This window comes from Schistocerca cancellata, chromosome 3 (genome assembly GCF_023864275.1).
Source record: "Schistocerca cancellata isolate TAMUIC-IGC-003103 chromosome 3, iqSchCanc2.1, whole genome shotgun sequence".
Lineage (NCBI taxonomy): Eukaryota > Metazoa > Arthropoda > Insecta > Orthoptera > Acrididae > Schistocerca > Schistocerca cancellata.
Genome location: NC_064628.1, coordinates 743,582,893 through 743,607,667, shown reverse-complemented (window position 1 = coordinate 743,607,667; position 24,775 = coordinate 743,582,893). Strand labels below are relative to the sequence as shown.

Below are 24,775 nucleotides of genomic sequence, written 5' to 3'. Positions count from 1 at the left end.
GGAACCATCCCGGCATTTGCCTTAAGCAATTTAGGGAAATAATGGAAAACCTAAATCAGGATGGCCGGACACAGATTTGAACTGTCATCCTCCCAAATGCAACCCCAGCATGCTAACCACTGCACTACCATGGTTGGTGAGGGCCATTCAAGAATTCAAATGAAAGTATAGCAGGATCATTCTGAATCTACATCTTGTCACAAGGAATTATGAAATAAATAAATGTAACCTGATGGAAAGTCACTCCCGAAATGCGTAGTGAAAAACAATTAAAAAGTTATAAGCAAAAATTGTTATTTGATGTAAACCTAAGAAGCCAAGGAATAAATAAAACATCAAACACATTCTCTGTAGGGGAATTTAGCACACCTGAAAGGAAACAAAAGACTATGGCTGTGAATGAAAAGCAGATAACTGTCATGCACACGAGTATCTGTGGATCTTGACTTTTTGAAGACCACTGCAGAAGATGAAGACCACTGCAGAAGATAAGACTGACTTACGTCACTGAGATACGAGGAATTTAGGAAATAAAAAGAACATTTGTTGTTACTCATTACTAATTGTACAACATATACTACACAGTTTTAACAAAGATCTGATTTAGTTAAGGAGAAATGTCTACAAACTGATGTATGTAGCACCACAAGGAATTCCTGATGTATTAGGAACAAACAGTAAAACATAATGAAGTTGTGGCAAAAGCACTGAAGTTGATGGATCTACACAGAAAATGATTGGAAGCAGGAAGTGATTGGCAGCATCCTAGTGATTTCTATTTGAATATGTACTGTTATATTCTGTGTGACATTTATTTATAGATCTTTTTCTGTTCTTGCTTTGTTCGTCTTATTTCAACTCACCAAGGCACTAACAGCAGCAGAAAATGCTTCCACTGTTTTCCATTGCCAGGAAAGTCATCAGATGATTGAAGAGGGATAATGCTATGATAGAAAAACAACTGAACACTTTTAACATTTGCTGCATCACCATCACATTTTTAATATTCTCGCTGCTTCTCACTATCACTGACAGACTCAGTTACAACCCATTTTTAAATTGTATTTATATAAAGTTTTGTAGCTTAGAGCAAAGTTTGTAGGAGAAAATAATCACCAACCCACTAAATCTCTATTATGTATCTCTACAAAAAGCCACAGTGTATTACTGTTACTTCTCATTTCTTCACATCCATAACAGGCATTTATCATTAAACCAAACTGATTCATAGGAGACAAAGGCTTGATTCTGAAGCAGCACTCTCCTGAGATCATAACAAATGAAACGGTCATCCAAAAGTGCTCTACAAGTGCAATTTTTTGTGCCCTAAAATGCTAACAATTACTGTGGTCCTATTACAGTATCCCAAATTTTATGCAAGCAAGTTCTGAGTTCCTCAATGACACAGAAGCCTTTGATATAAAGATCAACTGACAATTCTGACAGCAATCAATCAAACTGTTGTCACCTGTTTTAACTTTTTATGCAATTGATATGCTTCATTATGAAATACCATTTTTTGATGTGAAAAAGACTACTAATCATTTGTCATGTTCCAGAGCTGGATTCTTTTACTGAAACATGACACTATCTCAAAAATTATCAGAGAAACACAAATTCTTTCTTGTTCTTTTAGTTTTAACATTCTTAAAAATTGTATTCCTCCATAGTAAAACTGCAAGAATGCTGACTGAGCACAAACTTAGGGGTTTTCAACTTCTTGTGATATGTTGGATATCTTGGTAGTACTGTTTATAGGTGCATTTACCTCAGTGAACTATTTTAAAGGTGCGCCACTTTTTCGTTGTTGCATCTGTAGCATGGAGCAATGATATTACTTTAACTATTTTTGTTTTATGTTTATGTGCTTGTCTTCTCTAACAACTCATTCAAATAAATCAACACTGTCAAATACCAAGCACGAATCAAATAAAAACCAAAATGAGTATATTATTTTACATGTTCTCTGCTGTACATAAATGGCAGAAAGCAGTACCTTTTTCATCATAATTTCCATCACATTCAATGCAAGTTTGCAAATACTAATAAAGTGCTTGAGTTCCCATAGGAAAAAAAGTGCACTTGCACTTCATATGGCATACTTCCTTTTCAGAACGGAACTCCTTGCCACCCAGCCCTTCTCAGAGTGGTCCAAAACTATGGAAATTGATTGGAGAAGAGTTTCGCAAGTAAGGTTTACACAGAAGCCACACCAAATACAAGTAATATGATCATCACAATATTTGCACTGGGCAATGCATAAAAGTCTACATTGTTTACTTTGATTGCAAGCCAAAGGAAAATTTTCACAAGGTGCAAGTATGAAGCACTAGAGACAGGAGTCCCTCACAACACATACTGTTCCTCAGTTATGCTTTCTTTGCCCAAATTTAGGTCAGCATAACTTCTCTTGCTGGTGGTTGAGTTCAGAACGTCTTTGTTTTGGTTGGCATGCAACAGCGTCATTCTTTATTTGTTCTCTTCACTACCGATTAGTGGTAGTGCACCCAGGTTTTTTCCTCAAGGTACACAGCACCTTTACCTAATTGACAAAGATGATCATGTGTTCTGGAATGAACTTGTCTGTGATTCTGTACAACAGCTCCTATTGAACGCCCATCCTGCAGAGACTTATGAAACTGTAGCACATCAAAAACCATATGTTATGCTGAGCCATGACTAACACTTACAGTTGCTGCCATGTGACACAGTATCAGTTAGTGGCTTTCAATCATAATGACTTTAACCCTCGAGTGGGCATGCCTGGGTACAGAGTGCACCAACCACAAATGAAGTGGTTTTGGACATTTTCATTGTTGTTTCACAATTGCAAGCCGATATTCCTTCATTATTGCTTCAGCTAAAACAGTGATAAATTGTGTTGTTGCTCAAAGTGAGCAGCAGTAACAGAAAATACAAAGTGAGCTAGATGAGGAAAAAATTTACAGTCTGTGCAAGAAAATGACCCAGATTACGAGCTAGGAGCAGAATTCCACAATAGGCAGTTTTCTGCAAGATAATTAGTAATCAAACAAATGAAGTGGTTTTGGACATTTTCATTGTTGTTTCACAATTGCAAGCCGATATTCCTTCATTATTGCTTCAGCTAAAACAGTGATAAATTGTGTTGTTGCTCAAAGTGAGCAGCAGTAACAGAAAATACAAAGTGAGCTAGATGAGGAAAAAATTTACAGTCTGTGCAAGAAAATGACCCAGATTACGAGCTAGGAGCAGAATTCCACAATAGGCAGTTTTCTGCAAGATAATTAGTAATCAAATAAGTGGTTGGCTTGGATCTGATGGAATTGCACTATTTAATGGTTCAAGTGGGTCATTACTGCCTCAGTAACACCTGTCTGTGTGGCAACAGAGTGATTTAATGAAAGTTTATTTCATTATTGTTAAACACGACAATGCTTTGGCTCATATTATGTAACTTTATTTTAACATTGTTTAATTAAACAAAGTTTAAACTGTGATTTTGCTTGCACATGTCTACCTTGGCAATCTAAAGCCAGCTACTCTTTACATGTGTACAAAGTAATCAGCGCACCCGCTCGTGTTATGAAAGCTGCGCACCTGCTCGAGGGTTAACAGTTGCAATGTTTTCTGGAATTACAGTGCAATATGCTATCCCGATCAGGAGTCTCAGCCGTGGATGTCTCATAATTTGTGAACTTCTAAGTCTATAAATAGGCTTGCAGCTGTAACAATCATGCATCAACATACTGGAGTTTCATATGTTATTTTAACAAAGTTTTTTTACCCATGTGTTTATTTATTTTGTCATTTATGACATACCTGACACTGATGCACACTGTCAGTGACAGATTATAGTAAAGAATAACACAAATGTGGTATGTATTAGCATGAGTTATAAACAAATACAGTGGAATCCCTATTTTACATTTTCGTGCAGTCAGACTTTAAAACACAAATTTGAGAAAAATGCGGCAATCAAGGAAAATATTAAAACCCCTCAAAATATAGGAAAAAACACATGTAATATGCATATATGATTAAAAATCGCAATAATTTCCAACAATTTGTATAAAATCTCTGTAAGTGAAGGAAATTAAATGCACAATACAATACTCATACAATAATTTGTGGTAATGAATTTCATCAGTTCTTAAAAAGTCACAGATGTGTAACAGCAAGTACAAACTCATCAAAAAATTTAAACTGGTTTCTGGGTTCATGGTAATCAAGCTATTTTTGGACATGCTATGACCACAAATTAAAAGTTCAAAACACACATTTTTTGAGACATCACCCTTTGTGCTCACCCAGAAAAAAGCAAAAACTGATGAATGTGTAGAATTAAACCAAAAGTGGTTAAACTACACTCCTGGAAATGGAAAAAAGAACACATTGACACCGGTGTGTCAGACCCACCATACTTGCTCCGGACACTGCGAGAGGGCTGTACTAGCAATGATCACACGCACGGCACAGCGGACACACCAGGAACCGCGGTGTTGGCCGTCGAATGGCGCTAGCTGCGCAGCATTTGTGCACCGCTGCCGTCAGTGTCAGCCAGTTTGCCGTGGCATACGGAGCTCCATCGCAGTCTTTAACACTGGCAGCATGCCGCGACAGCGTGGACGTGAACTGTATGTGCAGTTGACAGACTTTGAGTGAGGGCGTATAGTGGGCATGCGGGAGGCCGGGTGGACGTACCGCCGAATTGCTCAACACGTGGGGCGTGAGGTCTCCACAGTACATCAATGTTGTCGCCAGTGGTCGGCGGAAGGTGCACGTGCCCGTCGACCTGGGACCGGACCGCAGCGACGCACGGATGCACGCCAAGACCGTAGGATCCTACGCAGTGCCATAGGGGACCGCATCGCCACTTCCCAGCAAATTAGGGACACTGTTGCTCCTGGGGTATCGGCGAGGACTATTCGCAACCGTCTCCATGAAGCTGGGCTACGGTCCCCCACACCGTTAGGCCGTCTTCCGCTCACGCCCCAACATCGTGCAGCCCGCCTCCAGTGGTGTCACGACAGGCGTGAATGGAGGGACGAATGGAGACGTGTCGTCTTCAGCGATGAGAGTCGCTTCTGCCTTGGTGCCAATGATGGTCGTATGCATGTTTGGCGCCGTGCAGGTGAGCGCCACAATCAGGACTGCATACGACCGAGGCACACAGGGCCAACACCCGGCATCATGGTGTGGGGAGCGATCTCCTACACTGACCGTACACCACTGGTGATCATCGAGGGGACACTGAATAGTGCACGGTACATCCAAACCGTCATCGAACCCATCATTCTACCATTCCTAGACCGGCAAGGGAACTTGCTGTTCCAACAGGACAATGCACGTCCGCATGTATCCCGTGCCACCCAACGTGCTCTAGAAGGTGTAAGTCAACTACCCTGGCCAGCAAGATCTCCGGATCTGTCCCCCATTGAGCATGTTTGGGACTGGATGAAGCGTCGTCTCACGCGGTCTGCACGTCCAGCACGAACGCAGGTCCAACTGAGGTGCCAGGTGGAAATGGCATGGCAAGCCGTTCCACAGGACTACATCCAGCATCTCTACGATCGTCTCCATGGGAGAATAGCAGCCTGCATTGCTGCGAAAGGTGGATATACACTGTACTAGTGCCGACATTGTGCATGCTCTGTTGCCTGTGTCTATGTGCCTGTGGTTCTGTCAGTGTGATCATGTGATGTATCTGACCCCAGGAATGTGTCAATAAAGTTTCCCCTTCCTGGGACAATGAATTCACGGTGTTCTTATTTCAATTTCCAGGAGTGTATAACTGTGGACATCTGCTTAATGACATACTTTATTATCACCACTGCTTTTATTGCTTAATGCTTCTCTTATGAGCTGCACTTCATATGCTCACCACCATTAAAGTGTTATTTTAGGCGTGAAGAGAGAAACAGAGACATGAAAAAATGAGTTTACTTCCCCAACTGACATCACAACCTGTGAATTGTTCTACACTGTGGAAAATGTAAATTTGAAAGAAAGTTCAGGTGCAACAGTTTTGCTTCATGCCCTCTATCTCTGCTGCCAATCTTTATGATCTGCAGTATGTGGTGTGAACAGGAAAGTCTTTAAAATGTACTATCGCAAAACCCTTGTTCTATTTCCAAATGACACCTCCATCATAGCACATAATCATCTGCACAAAAAGTATATTTTCGGCACTTCACAAAATGCTTTCATCCCTACCTTTACTCCCGTTGTTGAAGGGCCACTCCCCGTTCACACATCCAGTTGGCAAGTATGCTGTGGTGACTCCACTGGCTATTGGGTGACTTAACAATTCACCAGCCAATAACTGTTCACTAGACGGAAATGGGCGACAATTATAACTGAGCATATTCTTCGAGACTCTGGGTTTGAATTTTAACGATTGATACTGTTGCTGAACACACTACATCAGAATTACATGCAAAAAGATAAGACCAAGTTACAGGTGGCACAAGGAAAGGTGGTGGCTGCCCCCTTCATCACGTATTGGCTCGGTCTGGAACACTTTGTATAGAGTGTCCATTACCGCTGCAACCAAGCAGTAGTTGTATCATAATTGCGTGGTGAAGCTAAGTATTGCAAGTTGTATTAGCAACATCGATCATAGATTAATGCAGCATTTCCTCTCTCACAACCCCACCCTCACAATGGCCTAAAATATTCCCATAACTCCATAACAACCCATGGTGTGAACCATCTGTCTTTTGAACCATTTGTAACTCGTTCAGTCACATCAAATGTCAGTAGCAAGAAAACAGGACAAAGTCAAGTAAGAAGTTAGAACTGAGGTAAACTGTACTAGAAAGAAATGTAAAATCGGGGAATTTTTAGCACTGATCTTATGGGTTTTTCAAAGGGGCTACATGTTTATGGTGTAGAACCACGAACATAAAATCATAGAACTTAAAATCAAAGTTCACTGTAACTGAATGATTGATTGAGAGGGGTTATGGGACCAGACGGAGAGGTCATCAGTCCCACAATTGTAAATTTACTCACAGAAAAGAGAGGCTCAATTGAAAGTGGAAGGATCCAGTCAGAGAAGACAAATTATGAAATAAAGATGTTAAAACACACACAGAAGACATAAATGAGTAGACAAAACATAAAAACTGGAAAAAAGTGTGATCTTTCCACGGGGAAGTGGACCGAAAAGACACAAAGAGTGGTCACAACCACGACCACTCTGCCCCTGCTCCAGGAGTAAAGCAAAATCTTATATCTGAAAATAAAAACCACTTTCGCAGAGGAAAGCGAATTGCCTGCTAATATTAAAATTAAGGAATCTCGAAGACTACATATGAAAGAAAATATTGGGTCAGCCTGGTATGACCAACGCACAGACGGCATTATCAGCGGATGGCTTCTGAGAGGAGCAGAAGGAAGAGTGCCAAACTGTAGTAGTCTCCTTGATTGTGCGGAGTTTATTCCTGATAGCAGTAGTGCACCAGATGTCATTCGACTTTTGGACAAAGAGAGATTTTATGGAGATGGGATGGTCAGGGAATTGTCGAATGGCAATCACATAAGAAACCAGGAGTTGGCTCCATTGTATCCGTAGATGGGGAATCCTCACTTCTGCAAGGAGAATGTCAATGGGGCTAATGCGAAAGGCTCCAATAGCCAGGTGTACTGCATAATGGTGAACAGGGTAAAGTATTTTCAGAGTGGAAGGAGCCACTGAGCCATAAACCTGACTACCATAATCTAGTCTGGATAAGACCAGAGCACGGTAAAGCTGGAGAAGAGCACCACAGTCTGTACCCCATTATGTGAGGGCCAGACGGCAGAGAGCATTATTAAGCTTATGTATGCATATAGTCTTCAGGTGACAAATATGGGGCGGCCACATTAGCTTTTTTATCAAAAATAAGGCCCAAGGAACAGAACTTTGCTAAAACATCTAGGAGCTGGTCGCCTAATTAAGTTATGAATCGGGGTGTACTACGGGTCAATTACAAAAAACCATAACGCAAATTTTGGAGGGAAAAAACTGAAAGCCAAAGCATACAGCCCATGCAGAGGCCCATCGGATGGCACTTTGGAGCCAGTGCTCAGCAGATGCTACTGAGTGGGAGCTGCACCAGATGCAAAAATTGTCGGCATACAATGCTGGAGTAACCAGATGCCCAAGAGAGGCTACAAGCTCATTGATGACTACGAGGAAGAGTGTGATGACGGGGTCAAACTGTGTCTTATGCCTTATGGAGGTTGAAGGAGAACGCGACAAGGTGATGATGGTCAGTAAGAGCCCATCAGGTTGCTCTTTCAAATCTGAGAAAATGGTCAGTTGGAGATCGTCCTGTCCAGAAGCCAAATTGATATTGGGACAAAATGCCCTGAAATTCATGTACCCAACAAAATCGGAAGCTAACCATCCTCTCAAGCGGTGTACAAAGTATGTTTGTCAGGCTAATCGGGCAATAGCTGTCAAGAAATGTTGGGTTATTCCCGGCCTTACAGACGTGGACAACTATAAGGGGCAACCAAAAAGAAATGAGCCGCAGGCATAATTGCAGAAACCGTACCTGTATGTTAGAAGTATTGACCCTGGCTGTTGAGACACTTGTCTCACTGTAACACAAGGCGATGAATGGCTGTCTCATAAAATTCCCGGGCCTGCGATGTTAACCAGTTGTGCATGTACAGCTGGACGTTTTCATCCGAGGTGATTCGTTTGCTCCTCAGCGCCTTGTTATGGGGACCAAAAATGGCGTAATCACAGGGAGAGAGGTCCAGACTGTATGGAAGGTGACCGAGAACCTTCCATTTGAATTTCTGCAGGAATGCCATGACTGTGTTGGCCATATGAGGCCATGCATTGTCGTAGAGCAGAATGACCCCACAGGTGAGATTGCCTGGTCGTTTTGATTTGATCGCTTGGCGAAGGGTGGTCCAGGTTTGTGAGTAACACTGGGCATTCACTGTTGTCCCGTGCTGCAGAAAGTGAATCAGAAGCGGGCCATCTTGATCAAATAAGAACGTCAGCAGAAACTTTCCTGCACTCGTGTGGATGGCCTTGGCTTCCCCCCACTATCGTTTCCAGGTTGGTAGGAAGGGGGTCCAGTCACTAAAGACATCAGCATGAACCAAAGCGCAGACTCCTCCAAATGCTATCTCGGAGCCAGCATGGTTCCAACACAATGCCCAATAACCATGAAATGTTGGAGAGTTGTCATCACAGAGGTGTGTTTCTTGAAGAACAAGACAGAACACAGAATAGGAAGAAAGGAGGCATTGTATTTCCAGTAGGTGATGATAGTATCCGTTGCAATTACACTGGATTACCATGTGGTGAGAGGCCAGATTAGACATAAAGAAGCAGAGGGGAGGTCAGAGGTCATGTACTCAGCCATTGTTTGTCACACAGACAAGGACTGGGTGACATCCATACGTAAAATTTCAGACTCAGGTTGCGAGGGGGAAGATGGCATCTCTAGGGACACTGGGGGAGGGAGGAGCCTTGTCCTGGGACTTATGTTGCTTCTTCTTCTCTTTCAGAGGTGGAGGAGGGCCGGGCACAGAGGGAGAATAGGCATCTTCAAGATCCAGAACCGAAAGAAAGTTGGCAACCTTGGGACACACATATGGTGTGTCTCACGGTGAGCTGTGGTAGTAGGCTTCCAGCCTGAGAGACGCCAGATGGAGGGGTCCTGAGAGGGAGGGGAGCCCCATCACACTGGCAGGTGCCGAGGAAGGGGTGCACTTCTTTGGTGAGGGAGGGGGAGTGGCTCCCAGAGATGGGGGGGGGGAGGTCCTGGGAACTGCAAGGGAGGGGGAGGGGGAAGTGGAGGGGAGAAGGGGATGGAGCTGAGGTAAGGAAGACGTAGAATGGGAAAGGATGTAACAGAGGCAAAAGTTGAAGAAAGCAACACTCCATGGAGTCAATCATACTTTTGGCAAGTGTCAGCAAGATAGGCAATCCAGGGACTTGTACTCTTGGATCTTCTTTTCTTTCTTGTAAGCAGGGCAATTTGGTGAGTCTGGAGAGTGGCGGTCATGACAACTGACACACATGGGTGGCGGAACAAAGGGGCTTCCGTCATGGATTTCGTGTCCCCAGACACCACACAAAGGGTCCGCTGTACAGAGGGAAGACATATGCCCAAAATGCAAGCACCGAAAGCACCTCATGAGTGGTGGGATGTATGGCTTCGCATCACATCTGTGGCACATAACCTTGATATTCTCTGGGAGGGTATTTCCCTCAAAAGCCAGAACGAAGGCACAAGTTTCGTGCAGTTACCTTTACAACCCTTCTGCCACACTGAACGCCGCATCACTCCATATTAGCCCAGAGTTCCTCATCAGTTTGCAGAATGAGGTCCCTATGAAAAATCACTCCCTGGACCACATTCAGATAGCAACAGACACTGGAACATTACCAACACAACCATATGCAAGAAGAGCTGCAGATTGCGTGGCAGAAGAAGCTTGATCGACAGGAAGCACAACTGCATCCTACTGAGATACTCCAATTCACCAAACTTGTCCTCAACTCCACATAAAACAATGACTTAATGGTGGTGAATGTGTCCCCCTCCGTCCTAGTGCAGACAAGGTAGCAGGGAAAGAGTTTCATCCCAAGACAGTGAGCCTGGCCCTCCTCCCAGGGTGTAGACAGGAAAGTGAAGGCAGCTGGGTCACATGAAGCAGCATTCAATGGTCCAGCACCATTTGTAGGGATGGCCACTTGAGAACAGTCAGATTTTTGCAGCTTTATACGCTTCATGCACCAAGTATCCGTGCTGATACAACCCACTCCAATCAGGGGCTCTCACCATGGGCACCATCCAGCCACAGCGAGAATTGCCTGGCATGGCGGCCATTGCCAGAAATTCCGATGCTCCAGGAAGACAAGCAACCACACCCTGGCATACATGGGGAACGAACTGCTCTGGTATCAGTAGTGTGATCCCTGTGGCATCATGAGGCTCAGCCAGATGGGTACATAACGGCCCCACTGCACGGACTGGCTACAAGTGCTGGTGATCTAGCAGGTTGGGAGGAGGCTATGGTGGGGAAGGAAAGGGGCGAGAGAGAAAGCCACACCGTAGACACTAGGAAGGGAGTTCAAATGGCTCACCCTAAAAACAGAAAATTTAGAAATGGAGGTCAAATATGAAGTGGGGACCTAAACGCCAAAAAGGACGAAAGAATAGGCAGGTAAGGAACAAAATTACAAGCAATACAGGGAACTAGGTCGATAGCCAGGACGACATAAATCAGAACACCGAGAGGGGGGAAGGAGGAGACAATGGGGAAGGAGCAAGGATAGGGAGGGAGGGGCAGGGTGGAGGAAATGCAGCCAGGCTGAAACAGCACATCTGGAAGAAAGGATATAGCAAAGGCCTAGGATTGTTCTGAGAGAACATTTTTCTACTCTATCAACTGCAAACTAGCCATAAATTTCCATGACTGCAAATTCTCCATGAAAGTGTACATAAATGTGATCTTACAATTACCCTGAGACAGGACTTTTGTTGTGTTGCTTCTCATTAAGGTCCTTCCCAGTAGAAACAAATTTAGGTTTCCTTATCCTACATCCACTTTGTTGTTCAGCATTCTGTAGATTTTCATAACACTATATTATTATCTCAATTTGCTCTACATATTGTTTAGTAATTAGAGACTTGTGTCTAAGCTACCGGCATTTCATATGAATCTGCAACATGGAATGTGTCTCATCTGCTCGTAATTCAGACATAACAGCAAACACTAACTTTGGGTGCTAGTATACACAAAGCAAAATTAAGAATATTCACAACTTATCAACCAATACCTAATGCAATATAGTTATTTCAGGAAGGCACAGGATACATAAAATAAGGCATGAAACAAGTGAAATAAAGTTTTTACCACATTATCAATGATCTGGCCATTGGTGATGGAGCACAAGTTCGTAACAGACAAAGAGAGGGAACAAAAGCATTCACCTCTTTTTCAGGAGTGCCATCTTAACAGTCATCTTAAGGGTAGTTAGAATGGAAAACATTTTTTTTTTCACATTTTCGGATTTTTATCTCATTATAAAATTTGCAATTTTCCAAATATAATGATATATATCACTTATAAACTCACATGGGAAGTATTTTATTTATTTATTTTTTAAATATGATTCTACACCGGTTGAAAATGTTAAAATTTTTATGTGGATTACTTCAAGATCTAATAAAATCGGTAACTTTTTATATAGAAGGCTGTGGATTACTGTGTTATAATGGTTAAATTACGTGTTTGTATTGGTAGCACTATCAAAAACAGTATCGTATCATTTCATAGTGTAAACACTCGTTGTATGTCGAAGTGCTAATGCTTTTCCGAGGAAAAGTGACGAATAGATTGGTATATCTCTCAAAAAGTAAAGTATGGTGCCAAAATGAAGAGTTTTCAAGAAACACAGGTTTCATGGTAATAGATTTTCGAATAAATGGAAACACTGTGTTCAACATGTGGCGTGTGAAGTTACAGACAATGAAATACAGGCAAACTCATCAGTCTCTAGAGAAACACCCATTAGTGCTTCGAAGATTAAAAAAGCGTTGTGATAGACAGTTTTTTCAAAATGAAAGTGATGTAAATGGTAGGTTAGGTTATATTCTGATAGATTTATACATCCTAAAAAGGTTGTTAGATGAAGGTGTGTGTTGTAAAATATGTGGAGGGACAATTAGTTTACATGAAAACTGAGGTATCAAATGGACTAGCCAGGAAACTTATCATTAATTGTGCCAGTTGTAAATATACTCATTCATTTTGGAATTCTGATTAACGTAAAGATAATTATTTTGAAGTAGCCTAAATGTTAGGTGGTTTTAATGATTGAGAGCCATTGGCAAAGGACACACTGCAGCAGAAACCATGTGTGCCATGATGAATATGCCACACCCACCTTGTAAAATGGACAAGTATGCAGGATTTATTGAAGCTGCTGTGGAATCTGTTGCATGTGAGCCAATGAATGGTGCTGGAAATGAAGCTGTTGAAATAAATGATGGTATGACTGACATACCAGTAGTGTTTGATGGCACCTAGCAGAAGCACAGCTACAGTTCTAAGAATTCTGTTGCTACAGTGATCAGTGTGGATTCTGGAAAGGTAATAGATTTCCAGATTTTAACCAAACACTGTTATAAGTGTAAATCAGGGAATGAAGAAGGGAATATCTGTGACGGAACAAGTGGTGGTATGGAGGCCTCTGCAGCTATTTAGTCAATTTGTGAATGAAAGGGGGGAATGTAGTAGCCACTCAGCCTTATGGTGAGAAGGTTATCACAAACTGGAATGTGTTGGTCATGCCCAGAAGAGGATGGGCACCAGCCTGAGGAAATAGAAAAAAAGTCTGAGAGACAAGAGACTTTCTGATGGTAAAACCGTAAGAGGCATGCCGACAGACAAAATGATTGATGAATTCCAGCAGTATTATTGGATGACCATTAGAACTAATACTGAGGATTTGTTGAAAATAGAGCAGGCAATATGGGCTAACTTCTTCCACATGCTGTCAACTGATGAAAAATCAGTACACCACCTTTGCCCTCCCGAACACGATTCATGGTGCAATTATCGCAATGCCCAGTACTCAAACAGTTCATGCAGCCATAAACATTCCATCCCAGCAGCAGTCATGGATATCATAAAACTCATTTACAGAGACCTGGCAAATCCTGAATTACTGATGAAGTGTGTGCAAGGTCAGACTCAAAATCCCAATGAGTCGTTCATTAATTTTATATGGACTCCCTTACCAAAAAATGTTTTTGTTGGAATGAAGACACTAAAGTGGGGGTTCAGTGATGCTGTTATTGCTTTTAATGATGGCAACATTGGTGGGGTGAAAGTGCTACAGCATATGGGAATTAGTCCTACAGCAAACTGCATCAGAGAACTTGAACGGATGGATAAGGTTCACATTGATAGAGCAGAGTATGCAGCACAGTTGGCCACTAAGGAGTCCAGAAAGAAGAAAAAACTTGGAAAAAGGTCAAGAGGATGATATACAGTATGGTGACTAAAAATACAAAAAAAAAATTAAGCATATATTAAGTGAGTTACAGTCTCTTGAAACTTTAGAAGCCGTTCCTGAAAATTTACATTTTCTGTTCCATTTTTCTCTAAATCTCAGAAACCACTTCGAGTAGAGTATTCAAATTTTCTGGGAGTAATAACATACATATCCTGAGACTACTGAACTAAAAGAAGATCATAATGATATGTATAATTAAAATATTGTATTTCCGAAAGCAGTGGCTGAAACACAATTACTGTAATTCAGTAGACTCAGAACATACAGTTTAATGTCCTGTAAAAGTTTCATGTCAATGGCTACAGTGGTTCCTGAAATACAGGGAAGCCAAGTAACTAAATTTAACACTGTCGGGATAGGGCGTTCCAATTCGCCTTAATCGATTAAAGGAAACACTGAGAAACCTAAACCTAAATATCAGAGCACAGACTTTAATTCTCATCCTCCTAAACGCGAGTCCAGTATCTTAAATATAGCACTGTCTTTCTCAGTTGAATAAGAAACGCAATACACTGTGCTGTCAAGAAGTGTATCCCTGTAATGTCATATGAAAATAAAAACAACACTGTGCGTAAAATGTAGAAATTTAACACAATAAAGGTACTTTGAGAAATAATGGAGTGTTACAATTAAAGAGAATCAGCAATAGTGAAATTAAAAGGTAGAATTCGAAACAGGGGAAGAAGCCAGTTTTAGAGGAAATGGCAGACCCAATATGTTACGTGCTTGATTATTTGGATCCACTTTAATAGAGGCTGTGGGTAGAGAAGCTTTTTGTATGTAATCCACATTTTAAAATACAGATAAGGTTGCAGAAAGAGTGGATAAAGCAAGTGGACAATGCAGTGGATGCAGGAAAAGAATTGGGAGACATAGCGACAGTCTGATTACCTGTAGAAACTCGCTTAAACATAAACAAAATTAGTTTCCCATCAAAGATGACCCACTAACTTACCAAATATTACTGGTGGTCCTTTGGACTCATCCAATGTAACTTAACTGCTGCACACACTCTGGAATATTTAAAAAAAATGACATAACTGTTTTGTGTCTGGTAGTACAATAGTGTCTCCACTGTTGTGATCACTGCTCTGAACTTTGTTGTAGTTGCACACTAAGTGTAAAGAAAGGATCATGTATCTTAAGAAGAAACAGTCTGTCAGTAGATCAACACAAAAATGGTAACCAGAGAGATACAAATTTCACAACTTGCGTATTGAAATTATCCAGATTAATTTGATATGTTATCAAAATTTTAATTTCATATTGAGCTATTTCGTCAAGTCACACTAGGCTTCATAAAGAAAGGCCTGTATGAAGAAATAAGTTGAAATCAAGTTTTTGTGAGCTTACTGTGCAGAACATTCACTGACTAACAAAGAACTGCCAATCTATTTGGTTTTAAATTTTTGGGTACACTGCATTAAACAATTAAATAATGGCAATGAACCCACACAATAGCACAGAAAGAAAGTAGTTTGAAGTGTCACAGCTGAAGTAGTATAATCAATCTGTATCCAACATTGCTAATATGTGCAGACGTTTCTCAGTTAAGAAATAAAACACAAGTATCTTCACTCTACTGATAGAGACCTGTGACAAATGACACGATTTCTTCTCTCATACAGAAACATGCGAAAGGTGGTCATGATTCAGCTTACAAAAATAGACTCCTATGATATTTTGCAGCATAAATCTGCCATGATAAAGCACACAGAAAAAATTTATAAGCAAAGAAATACATATGAACTACATTAATTCAGGACATCATACCTCTCGAGTAATTGCTCTGTATATGATTTTCCAAAAAGTTCCTTCTCACAGGCTCGTTGTATCTTCATCCGTCGATATTCAAACCGCTCCCGCCATTCAGCCAGTTCATCGGCAGAATGAGCTTCCACACACTGGTTACCATAGCGGCAGTGTGTGCCACTTTCACATAAACTATAAGTATCAGCTGTAAAACCACGTGGGGGTGGGCGAAACTGCCAGTCTCTCCCTTCATCTGACATGATAACCGTTTGATGTGCAGGTGTCTGGCAATGAGCACGCAGTGCAGCTCGATCAGGGAAATTGAGACAGCAATAACTACAAGCCGTTTTCTGGTCATTGCTGTTTTCTTTATTGACTGCCGAGGGCACTAAGACATAAAAAACAACAAAAACCTTAATTTTAATGGTTCTGAGCACCTGTTGAAAAATAAGACACCAAAAAGAAATATTTTGTTATTTAAAGTTTTTTTTTATTTTATTCTGATAAACAAACAGCACTAAGCATGAGAGAGCCACACAAATGACATTATTCCCCCACCCATGCCAAATAGTGTGTGTGTGTGTGTGTGTGTGTGTGTGTGTGTGTGTGTGTGTGTGTGTAATAAAAGTTCAATGGCTAAAGCAGTCAACAAACAAACCTAGTTTATGTGCTTGTCTACTCTCAACACTGTGAGTGGCAGTCTTCCCTTGTAGAACTGTTTATAGTTCAAGAAGAAGAAGGTAAGGAGGAGCAGCAAAATTTAATGAGTCATCAAAAAGGTTGTCATTACACACTGAGTGCATGTTCATTTTGGACAATGATGATGAATAAAATGCATGGTTGACATTTGCTCAGGATTTTACATTTTTGCACAATCTATTGCAAACACACTGATGCACACAGCCAACAAGCAGATACTGTTTAGCATATTTTCTTTTGCTTTTACTCTCCATAACTGATTTCCAAAATCTCTTCTGCATATAGGGTGTTTCAGAAAAGGTTGTGTCCTCTACAACTTACAAAATAATAAGCGCAAGGAATATTTATTTAGAGTGAATCTAGAAAATGTTACTCACTCTGTGGAGTTGTGATCATGGCTTATTTAGTTATTTTCTTAAGTGTTACAGTAATGAGTTCTAATTTTTTAAACAAAACATTAGAACTGTGAATATTCAAAATTTTGGGGGTAGATACACCATGCTGTACATACATAATTGGCTGTGCTTGAATGGATGTTCTGGTGGGGGACATACATTTACATGGGGTGTTCAAACGAATGCCTATTTTCCTGAATATACAACTCAACTTGCTTTCTACATTGCCTATGGATGAGAGAGCAGTAAGTTTCCTTGATGTGCTGTTTGAAGTCATCTGGAGTTGTTTACATGTGCATTCTTTCCTGTCTTGTACATGACAGCATAAGAGCACAGTCTAAAATCAAACTGAACATGTGTTACATTTGTTATGACACTGGCCTCAGATTCAAGAGATGGAGGCCCATGCCCTGTGCTTCAATTTAGATTTTCCTAAAGCAATTCAGGCAATGTCAGAATGGTTCCTCCACCAAGACCACAGCCAATCACCTGTAGCCTACTCATTAACCCTTTAACTGCTCTGGACGTGTTAACGCGTGCGCCTTTGTACCTGTCCCTGTGTGCTCTGAACGTGTTTACGCGCTCCACCAGTTGTTCTACCTGGTACTCTGAATATGTGTATGCGTAGAGACTGTAACAGTTCTAGATATTTTGTTAGAGTTTTCTTTTATTGAAAGATAATTGCTTTATGACTACAATGGTATCCTCCCTTTGGACACATCTGTTAAAGTTCTTTTACTGTTGCCTTTAGATTTTTTTTTTATAATTTACAGAATTTTTTTTTTTTTTTTTCAAAATGCCAATCGAGAAAAGTTAGATTTTTTCTGTTGATTAGTACCATGTAGTACTATATTCTCTGTAAAGAAGAGCTTCCACTTTTCAGTTGGACAGGTTTTATTTTAAAAAAATCATTTTAACTTTCAAGGGTAATGTATGTCTCCACTGAAGTTGTTTAATTACTTTGTTACAATGTTTATTTCTATTGTCTTTGTTTCAGTTATTTCTTATCACTTCCTTTGTTGCAGTTACTTCTTTTCACTTTCATTGTCGCTGATATTTCTTACACTTTGTTGTAGTTTCTTGCCAGTTTCTTTGTCGTCTTAGTTCATTGCAGGTTTCTGTATTGTTAATTGTTCAGTGCTAATTTGTTTACTGATGAGGCTGCTGAGAAATCCGAGACCATCCTGCGAGTTCTGTGTTTTCGTGAGGAATTTGCCAGTTGACACAGTTGCAGGGTGTTTTGTGAAAAGGACTGTTTGAAATGTCTTCTGACTGGGGCCACACAAGAGTGAAATGTGCTGACTATTTGCATATCCATAGAAGAGTGATATATAAGACAAACAAAAAAAAACTGACTTTTTTCATGTTGGGAATAAGTTCTCATTTGAAGACTGTTTCAAAGTGAAGATGTTTCCAGTGGCAACTTTTTGGGTTCTAAATGTTTTGACAGAATAACAACAATGATAGTATCTGAACAAGGTGAAGCCTCCCATTGTGCAGATGATACAGATTTTGCATCAATAGAGGAAGAATTAAATACCCTGAATCAGTCAACTACAGAGGTAGGTGTTAGTCCTTGTGATGGTGTAAGAAGCCTGCTGAAGCACCACGCTACAAAACATAATCTCTCCAGGCCAAATACAGCTGTGATTCAGAATGCTGACAATTTTACGAGAGTCATGAAATCTTACACATGCACAGTGTCCTCATTCTTTTGTCCAAAGAGGAAATTGAAGAATTCCATGAGCAGAAAAAAGAAGACTGGTCCAAACAAACTACTCCTGCGAAAGCAATTCAGAAGACACCTTTTTGGACTCAAAGTGATGGGCAAACTCATATTGCATACACTTTAAATGGCAAGAAAGAAGAAATTTTGTTTGTTCGGCCAACACCTCAGAAACAGCATGATAATATTCAGCTTTACAACCTGATAAGGGGGAGGTTTGTTGTGTGTGTGTATGACTGTGACTGGTGGATTGCAGAGATTATAGACTCCAGTTATGAGTTAACGAAATTGTAGTGAACTTTATGCTACCACATGGACCAGTTGCTGGATATAGGTTTCCTGCTGAAGGACAGCAGCAATGTCATCAGTGCTCACTTCCTGTTCACAATGTTTTGAAGATTGTAAGTGTTCCAGTTCCTATTGGTTCAACAGGAAGGCTTCACTATCTCAATGGAAGATACTGAAGCAGTGGAACACATTGACTGGCATTTTTCAGTACAAAACAGAATGCACAGAAGTTGTATAAATTGAAACATTTATGCCTTTGGACCTTTCAAATACATTTTGGAACCATTTAAAATGTTTAAAAAATGAGTCTCTGTCACTCATTTTTCGAAACTAAAGTCATGTTAAATAAGGCTAGGTTTTGATTTTTATGAGCCTGTTATGTGATGATAAAACATGTTTTATGTATGGCAAAAAATTCAATTTTTCATAAGACCTGTTCAATATAAAAGTGGAAGCTCTCCTTTTCTGGGAATGTAGAACTATATGGTACTAATCAACAGGGAAAAAAAAATCAAAAGCAAAATTTTATGGACTGGCATTGATTAAAAAAAATTTTCCATAAATTATAAAGAAGTTCAGAACACTATAGTAAAAGAACTTTGACAGATAAATCCAAATGGAGGATTTCTTTGTAACCATAAAGGAATTACCTTTCAAAAAAACCAAATTATCTAGAACTGTCCTTTCTCCCTTCTGTCCACAAGCAAATGGAAAAGGAGCAAAAGCTACTAGCACTGGTACAATATACCCTCTGCTAAGAACAGTACAGTAGTTTGTGGAGAATATACATGTATAGATTATATATGTATGATTTGAATATTGCAGTTCAACAATGAAAAATATTCTTTGTAATTAGAATGATAAGAATAAATTTTTTAAATTTTGCTTCTTTCTATATTGTCTGAATTTCATCTCTCCTTCGTTTCTTGAATATATTTAATAATGAATTAAGTTAAGAAAAGTAACCAGTGACAAGCTGAAAATTTGAACTGGTCTACGAGTTATGCTTTGACAGTATAACTGATGGCACACAGCCGACAAATTGCAGAAATCCGGGTTCAAATCTTGGTCTGGCACACAGTACAAATTGAATGATGAACCAGATAAACACTGTACGTCAAAGTTTTTTTGCCAAACTCTTTGACTGGCTATATGCTGAGGATAGAGATAACTGCACGGTAAATGCCACAGGAGCTAGTGGTTATGGTACTTTTCTATGGACTGCCCATGAACTACACTGTCTGACAAAAAAAAAGTGAAGCACCCATGTGGGAAGGAAGAAATGAAATTTCATGAATTGAGAGGCATGTGGTGTTATTTCAGTGATTACAAAATCAAGTCAAATATACAAAGAACTTGACAGTACTAGCTTGCCTATCATTATGACACACCACATTCTCTAGCCTGAATGCATGCACTGGTTAGGAAGGTTGTCATAAAGGAAGGCTGTCATAAAGCCATTGTACCCTCTCCCAAGGCAATTTACTGTTGAAAATTGGCACAATACTGTTAAATGAGAGGTAACATACAAGGACGCAGGACACCTGTGACATTTTGTTGTGGCATCAGAGTTCCTTCAATCACTGTCAGCCATGACCAAAGTCACAAATAATGGATCCCACACCATGACACAAGTAGTAACACCACTCTGCCTCTCCAAAACATTGGAATAACCAGGTCTCACCCCAAGCCACAGTTGTACTTGCCGAAAACCATCACATCCGGTAATGCTGAATCATGATTCATTACCAAACTCAATTCATCAGCAGTCCATGCTTCCCAATCATGGCATTAATCCAAACAATGCCATTCGTGGTGTCGTGTTAATGGCAGCTTATGCATGGAACAGAATTCCCTAATCCGGTTTGCTGCTAGTCTCCTGACTAATGGTGCGGGATGATGCAGAATGTAGCAGGATGTCGATTACTTGGCCTCAGATCACAGGCATGAATGTGAAGGGGTTATGATGTGCTTGGTACAGAAGAGAGAGATTCTTCTTTGTGGTGGTCAGACATGGTCAACTGGAACCTTACCACCAAGTATGCCAGCCATCAAATCCGCATGTAGTCCAACATTATGCCTCTGTCATAACCAAATGCCTCAAAAATCTGGATATTGCATGATTCAACCAGCTGGCCATCCAGAGATCCACAATGGTCCCCTTTCAAACTCCATCAGGTGCTGATAACGCTGTCTCAAGAGACATTGTCCACGTCCTTCGCATGTATCACTCAACATTTGAAGCTGTTCAAGCTTCTTACATACCCTATAAGACATGGTAACAACACTAAACACAAATAACACAATGGTCCCTTTTCAAACTCTATCAGGTGCTGATAACGCTGCCTCACAAAACTTCATCCATGTCCTTCACATTGATCACTCAACATTTGAAGCTATTCAAGCTTCTTCCATACCCTACAAGACATGGTAACAACACTAAACACAAAAAACACTGTCACATACTGGTAGCTGTTCTACCTGCCACAGGGAATTGCAACTCTAATAATTTAAATACCTGCTGATGGAGTGCACTTCTGCAAAGTTACGCTGATATCTGTCCAAGACTTTTGATTGCTTCACTTTTTTGTCACGCAGATTATTTCACCAAATCTTATAATGAATATATGACCATTACTATCTGTTAATGATGTGTTCCATTGCACAAATTTAAGATGACACAATGCATAACTCGCACTACGAGACAAAAAAAGACAGGGGGAAAAACATTTTTGCAGTAGAAGAATCAGCTCTGCCTGGAACAAAGTCACACACAAGAGATGTTTAGATGTATCAACATGTCATGCTAATCTAGCAATGGATATCAAAGCAACTGAAAGAAGATCTAGTTATGAAAATGAAATCAGTGTAATATGGGGTTATAGTTTCCATACACTAATATGAAAAGCACTTTTTGATGACTAGGTATTGATTTTTCAATTGAATGCAGTTCAAATGGAGGGAATAACATCTCTCGATTTTCTGCGATTGGCATTGCTAACACTGTTTCAGAAGTGTACAGCCTGCAATTTCCTTGTAGATATAAGAAATTATTTTGCAGCAAAGGCAACTAAATTCAAGAAACTCATCATTTCCAGTCTTAGCTTAGCCCAAGCACCAAATATACTTGATGGTAGGCAGTTTTCTGGAAAAATACCAGTTACTGAAAAACAACTTCACCAAATGTGGCTGCAAAGTTTGTGACAGTTTCAGTATGAGCAAGAAGGAAAAGTGTTCCAAAAAGTAAAATGTATCATACAGTATTTTCAAATTATGCTTAAGAGCTGTTTGCATGATGTGCTCAAAGGGGCAATTCGGAATCCCCATCAAGTATAATTCATGTCTGTGTAAAATCTGTGAATATTCTCAACTTTTGTATCCATAAATGTGGAATTGTTTCTTAAATGAACAAACTTAAGCATATATTTGAAATGAACGACAGCTAGCAACTCTATCTCAGAGCAGTGCTAGCACTTCTTTTGCAACAAGATATCAGCTAACAGAGACAACGTACTTGTGACATGCTTTTGTCTCAATGTGAGCAAGGTGTCGAAAAGAGAACAAAAATATAATAGAACACTGACAATACTCAGTTTTGTTCTTTATAATTTTTTGGAGTGCACGTCGTAGTGAGAGTTTAAGTGTGAGATGGTGAAGTCAACAAATGTGAGCAAAGTACAGTATGATGTCTGGGTTATGTTGAAATATTGTCACAGAAGAAGCTGAGTAGCAGTGCGGTGTAGTGGTTATGATGCTAAACTGTTGCATGGAGGGTCGTGAGTTCAAAATTCAACTGAACTGTACAATTTTAATTTCTATATTCAGTTCGAGTACATTCTAGAAGTATCCACAAACATCAAGACTCATTGTACTGGAATGTTCTGTAGCTCTATGTATACTGTATGTGTTCTGGCCAGAGGTAGTTCACTCCGTGCTCTTGTATGTGCAAGTGCTTAATAAACCTTTGTTAAGTGAAGTTAGTGTTCGTCATTCATCTAATTACACCTTTTTCTATATGACATTATTCTGGTGGAGATGCTGGGTATCGGAACTTGTGATAGCACGCATTATCGACAACACAGTGGCTCCCATCAGGCCACGACAGAGCTGCTGTTTACGTGGCGAGAAACCCGAGTTTGAGCCATATTCAACACATCACAATCTATTGGAGACAGGAGAAGAAGAGGACATTACAATGACAGCAACTGTGTGCCACCACACGAGACATCCTTCCTCGTTCTCTGATGACGATGGCCAAGATCCAAACAAGTGGCTGAAGGAATATGAGCGTATAGCCAAATTTAACAAATGGGATGACACCGTGTGTTTGGCTAACATATTTTTTACTTGGAGGGAACTGCCAAGCAATAGTATGATAACAATAAGGAGAAGTTTACAAGCTGGGAAGTATTCCAGGCCGAACTGAGCAAGTATTTCGGCGACACCCAATGACAAAAGTGCAAGGCTGAAGATAAATTAAAATGCAAGGCACACCGTCCAGGAGAAACTACAGCATACTACATTCAAGACGTCTTGGAGCTGTATAAAATAGTAGATTCTAGAATGAAGGAGGAAGATAAGGTTGCACATCTCATGAAGGGTGTTGCTGAGGACATGTATCAAGCCCTACTCCTGAAGGAGGTTTTGACAGCAGACGACTTCATAAAATGGTGCCAGTATATCAAGACAATGCATCAAAAAAGAATTACATGCAAGAAGTTTGGACAGCTTCCAAATGTACTATCTGTGTCTGTGATGGAGGAAGCAACTGATTTCATAAATGTTCTTCGTCAGATAGTGATAGAGGAAGTTCAGAAGGCACTTGGATTGCATGGCGAGCAAAAAACCGAGACGCTTCAAGAAGTCACAGACACTGAACCCAATCTCTCATCCTTCATTTCCCTTTAAAACGGTGAAAAAGTCAAAACCCAGGTGAAGTTACGTTTCTACAATGCCGCATGAGGAACCTGTTTAGGCACCAAGGAAGACTGACGTCTGGAGGACCCAGGATAACCAGCCAGTATGTTTCCACTGTGGACGACCGGGACATGTGGTGCGCTATTGTCAAGAAAGGCGGCAGATATTTGATGATGCCCATGCCAGAAGACAGCAGACCAATCTTAGCCGACGCCAACTCTGGAACAATGAAGGTGAACAAGAAGATGTGGGTCAGGACGACTTAGGTCATCATTGCTGCAAGCTAGCAGCTGGAGAGGACCCTCCCCAACACGCCGATCAAGGTCTCCATCGCCGTTTAGAAGCTCCAGCCAATCACCTAGCCATCGCAACCTGGAAAACTAAAGGGTGCGACCTTCCTTGGAGGTGAGGCCACTGAAGAGAAAAATCCTCCACTGCCGATCACTACAAAAATGATAGTAAACTATGTTAATATCCTCCTGGATGGCCGATCAGTCCAAGATCTTGTGGACTCTGGAGCAAAAGAAATCAAAATACTTGGACACCTTGTGTCAAATGAAGGTGTGTGGCCAGACCCAGAAAAGGTGAGATCTATAACGGAATTTCCTATTCCTAAAAGTATTAGAGATGTGAGAAGCTTCCTCTGATTATGTTCTTAACACCGTTGTTTTACTAAAGACTTTTGTAGCAAAGCCAGGCCATTCCAAGAGTTGTTAAAAGCTGATGCTAAATTTATCTGGGGTGGTGCTCAACAAGATTATTTCAATGTGCTGCAAAAAGCTCTGACGACTGACCCTGTACTTGGTCTGTATGATGAGAGAGCACCTACAGAACTACACACAGATGCCAGTGGGTATGGGATAGGTGCTGTTCTGGTGCAAAGTTCCAGTGGAAAAGACTAGGTTATAGCCTATGCTTCTAGGACACTTACAAAAGTCAAGAGAAACTACTCAACTACAGAAAGAAAATGTCTTG

General features: G+C 40.6%; 1 protein-coding gene across 1 annotated transcript in view; it reads right to left on the bottom strand.

The window, feature by feature from the left end:
• The window catches only part of LOC126175761 (probable helicase with zinc finger domain), a 166,564-nt gene that overhangs the window by 133,485 nt on the left and 8,304 nt on the right, over window positions 1-24,775 (bottom strand). Inside the window, exon 2 of the mRNA XM_049922733.1 lies at window positions 15,797-16,163. Within this exon, the coding sequence (XP_049778690.1) occupies window positions 15,797-16,163 (367 nt within the window). The remainder of the gene's footprint in view (window positions 1-15,796; window positions 16,164-24,775) is intronic.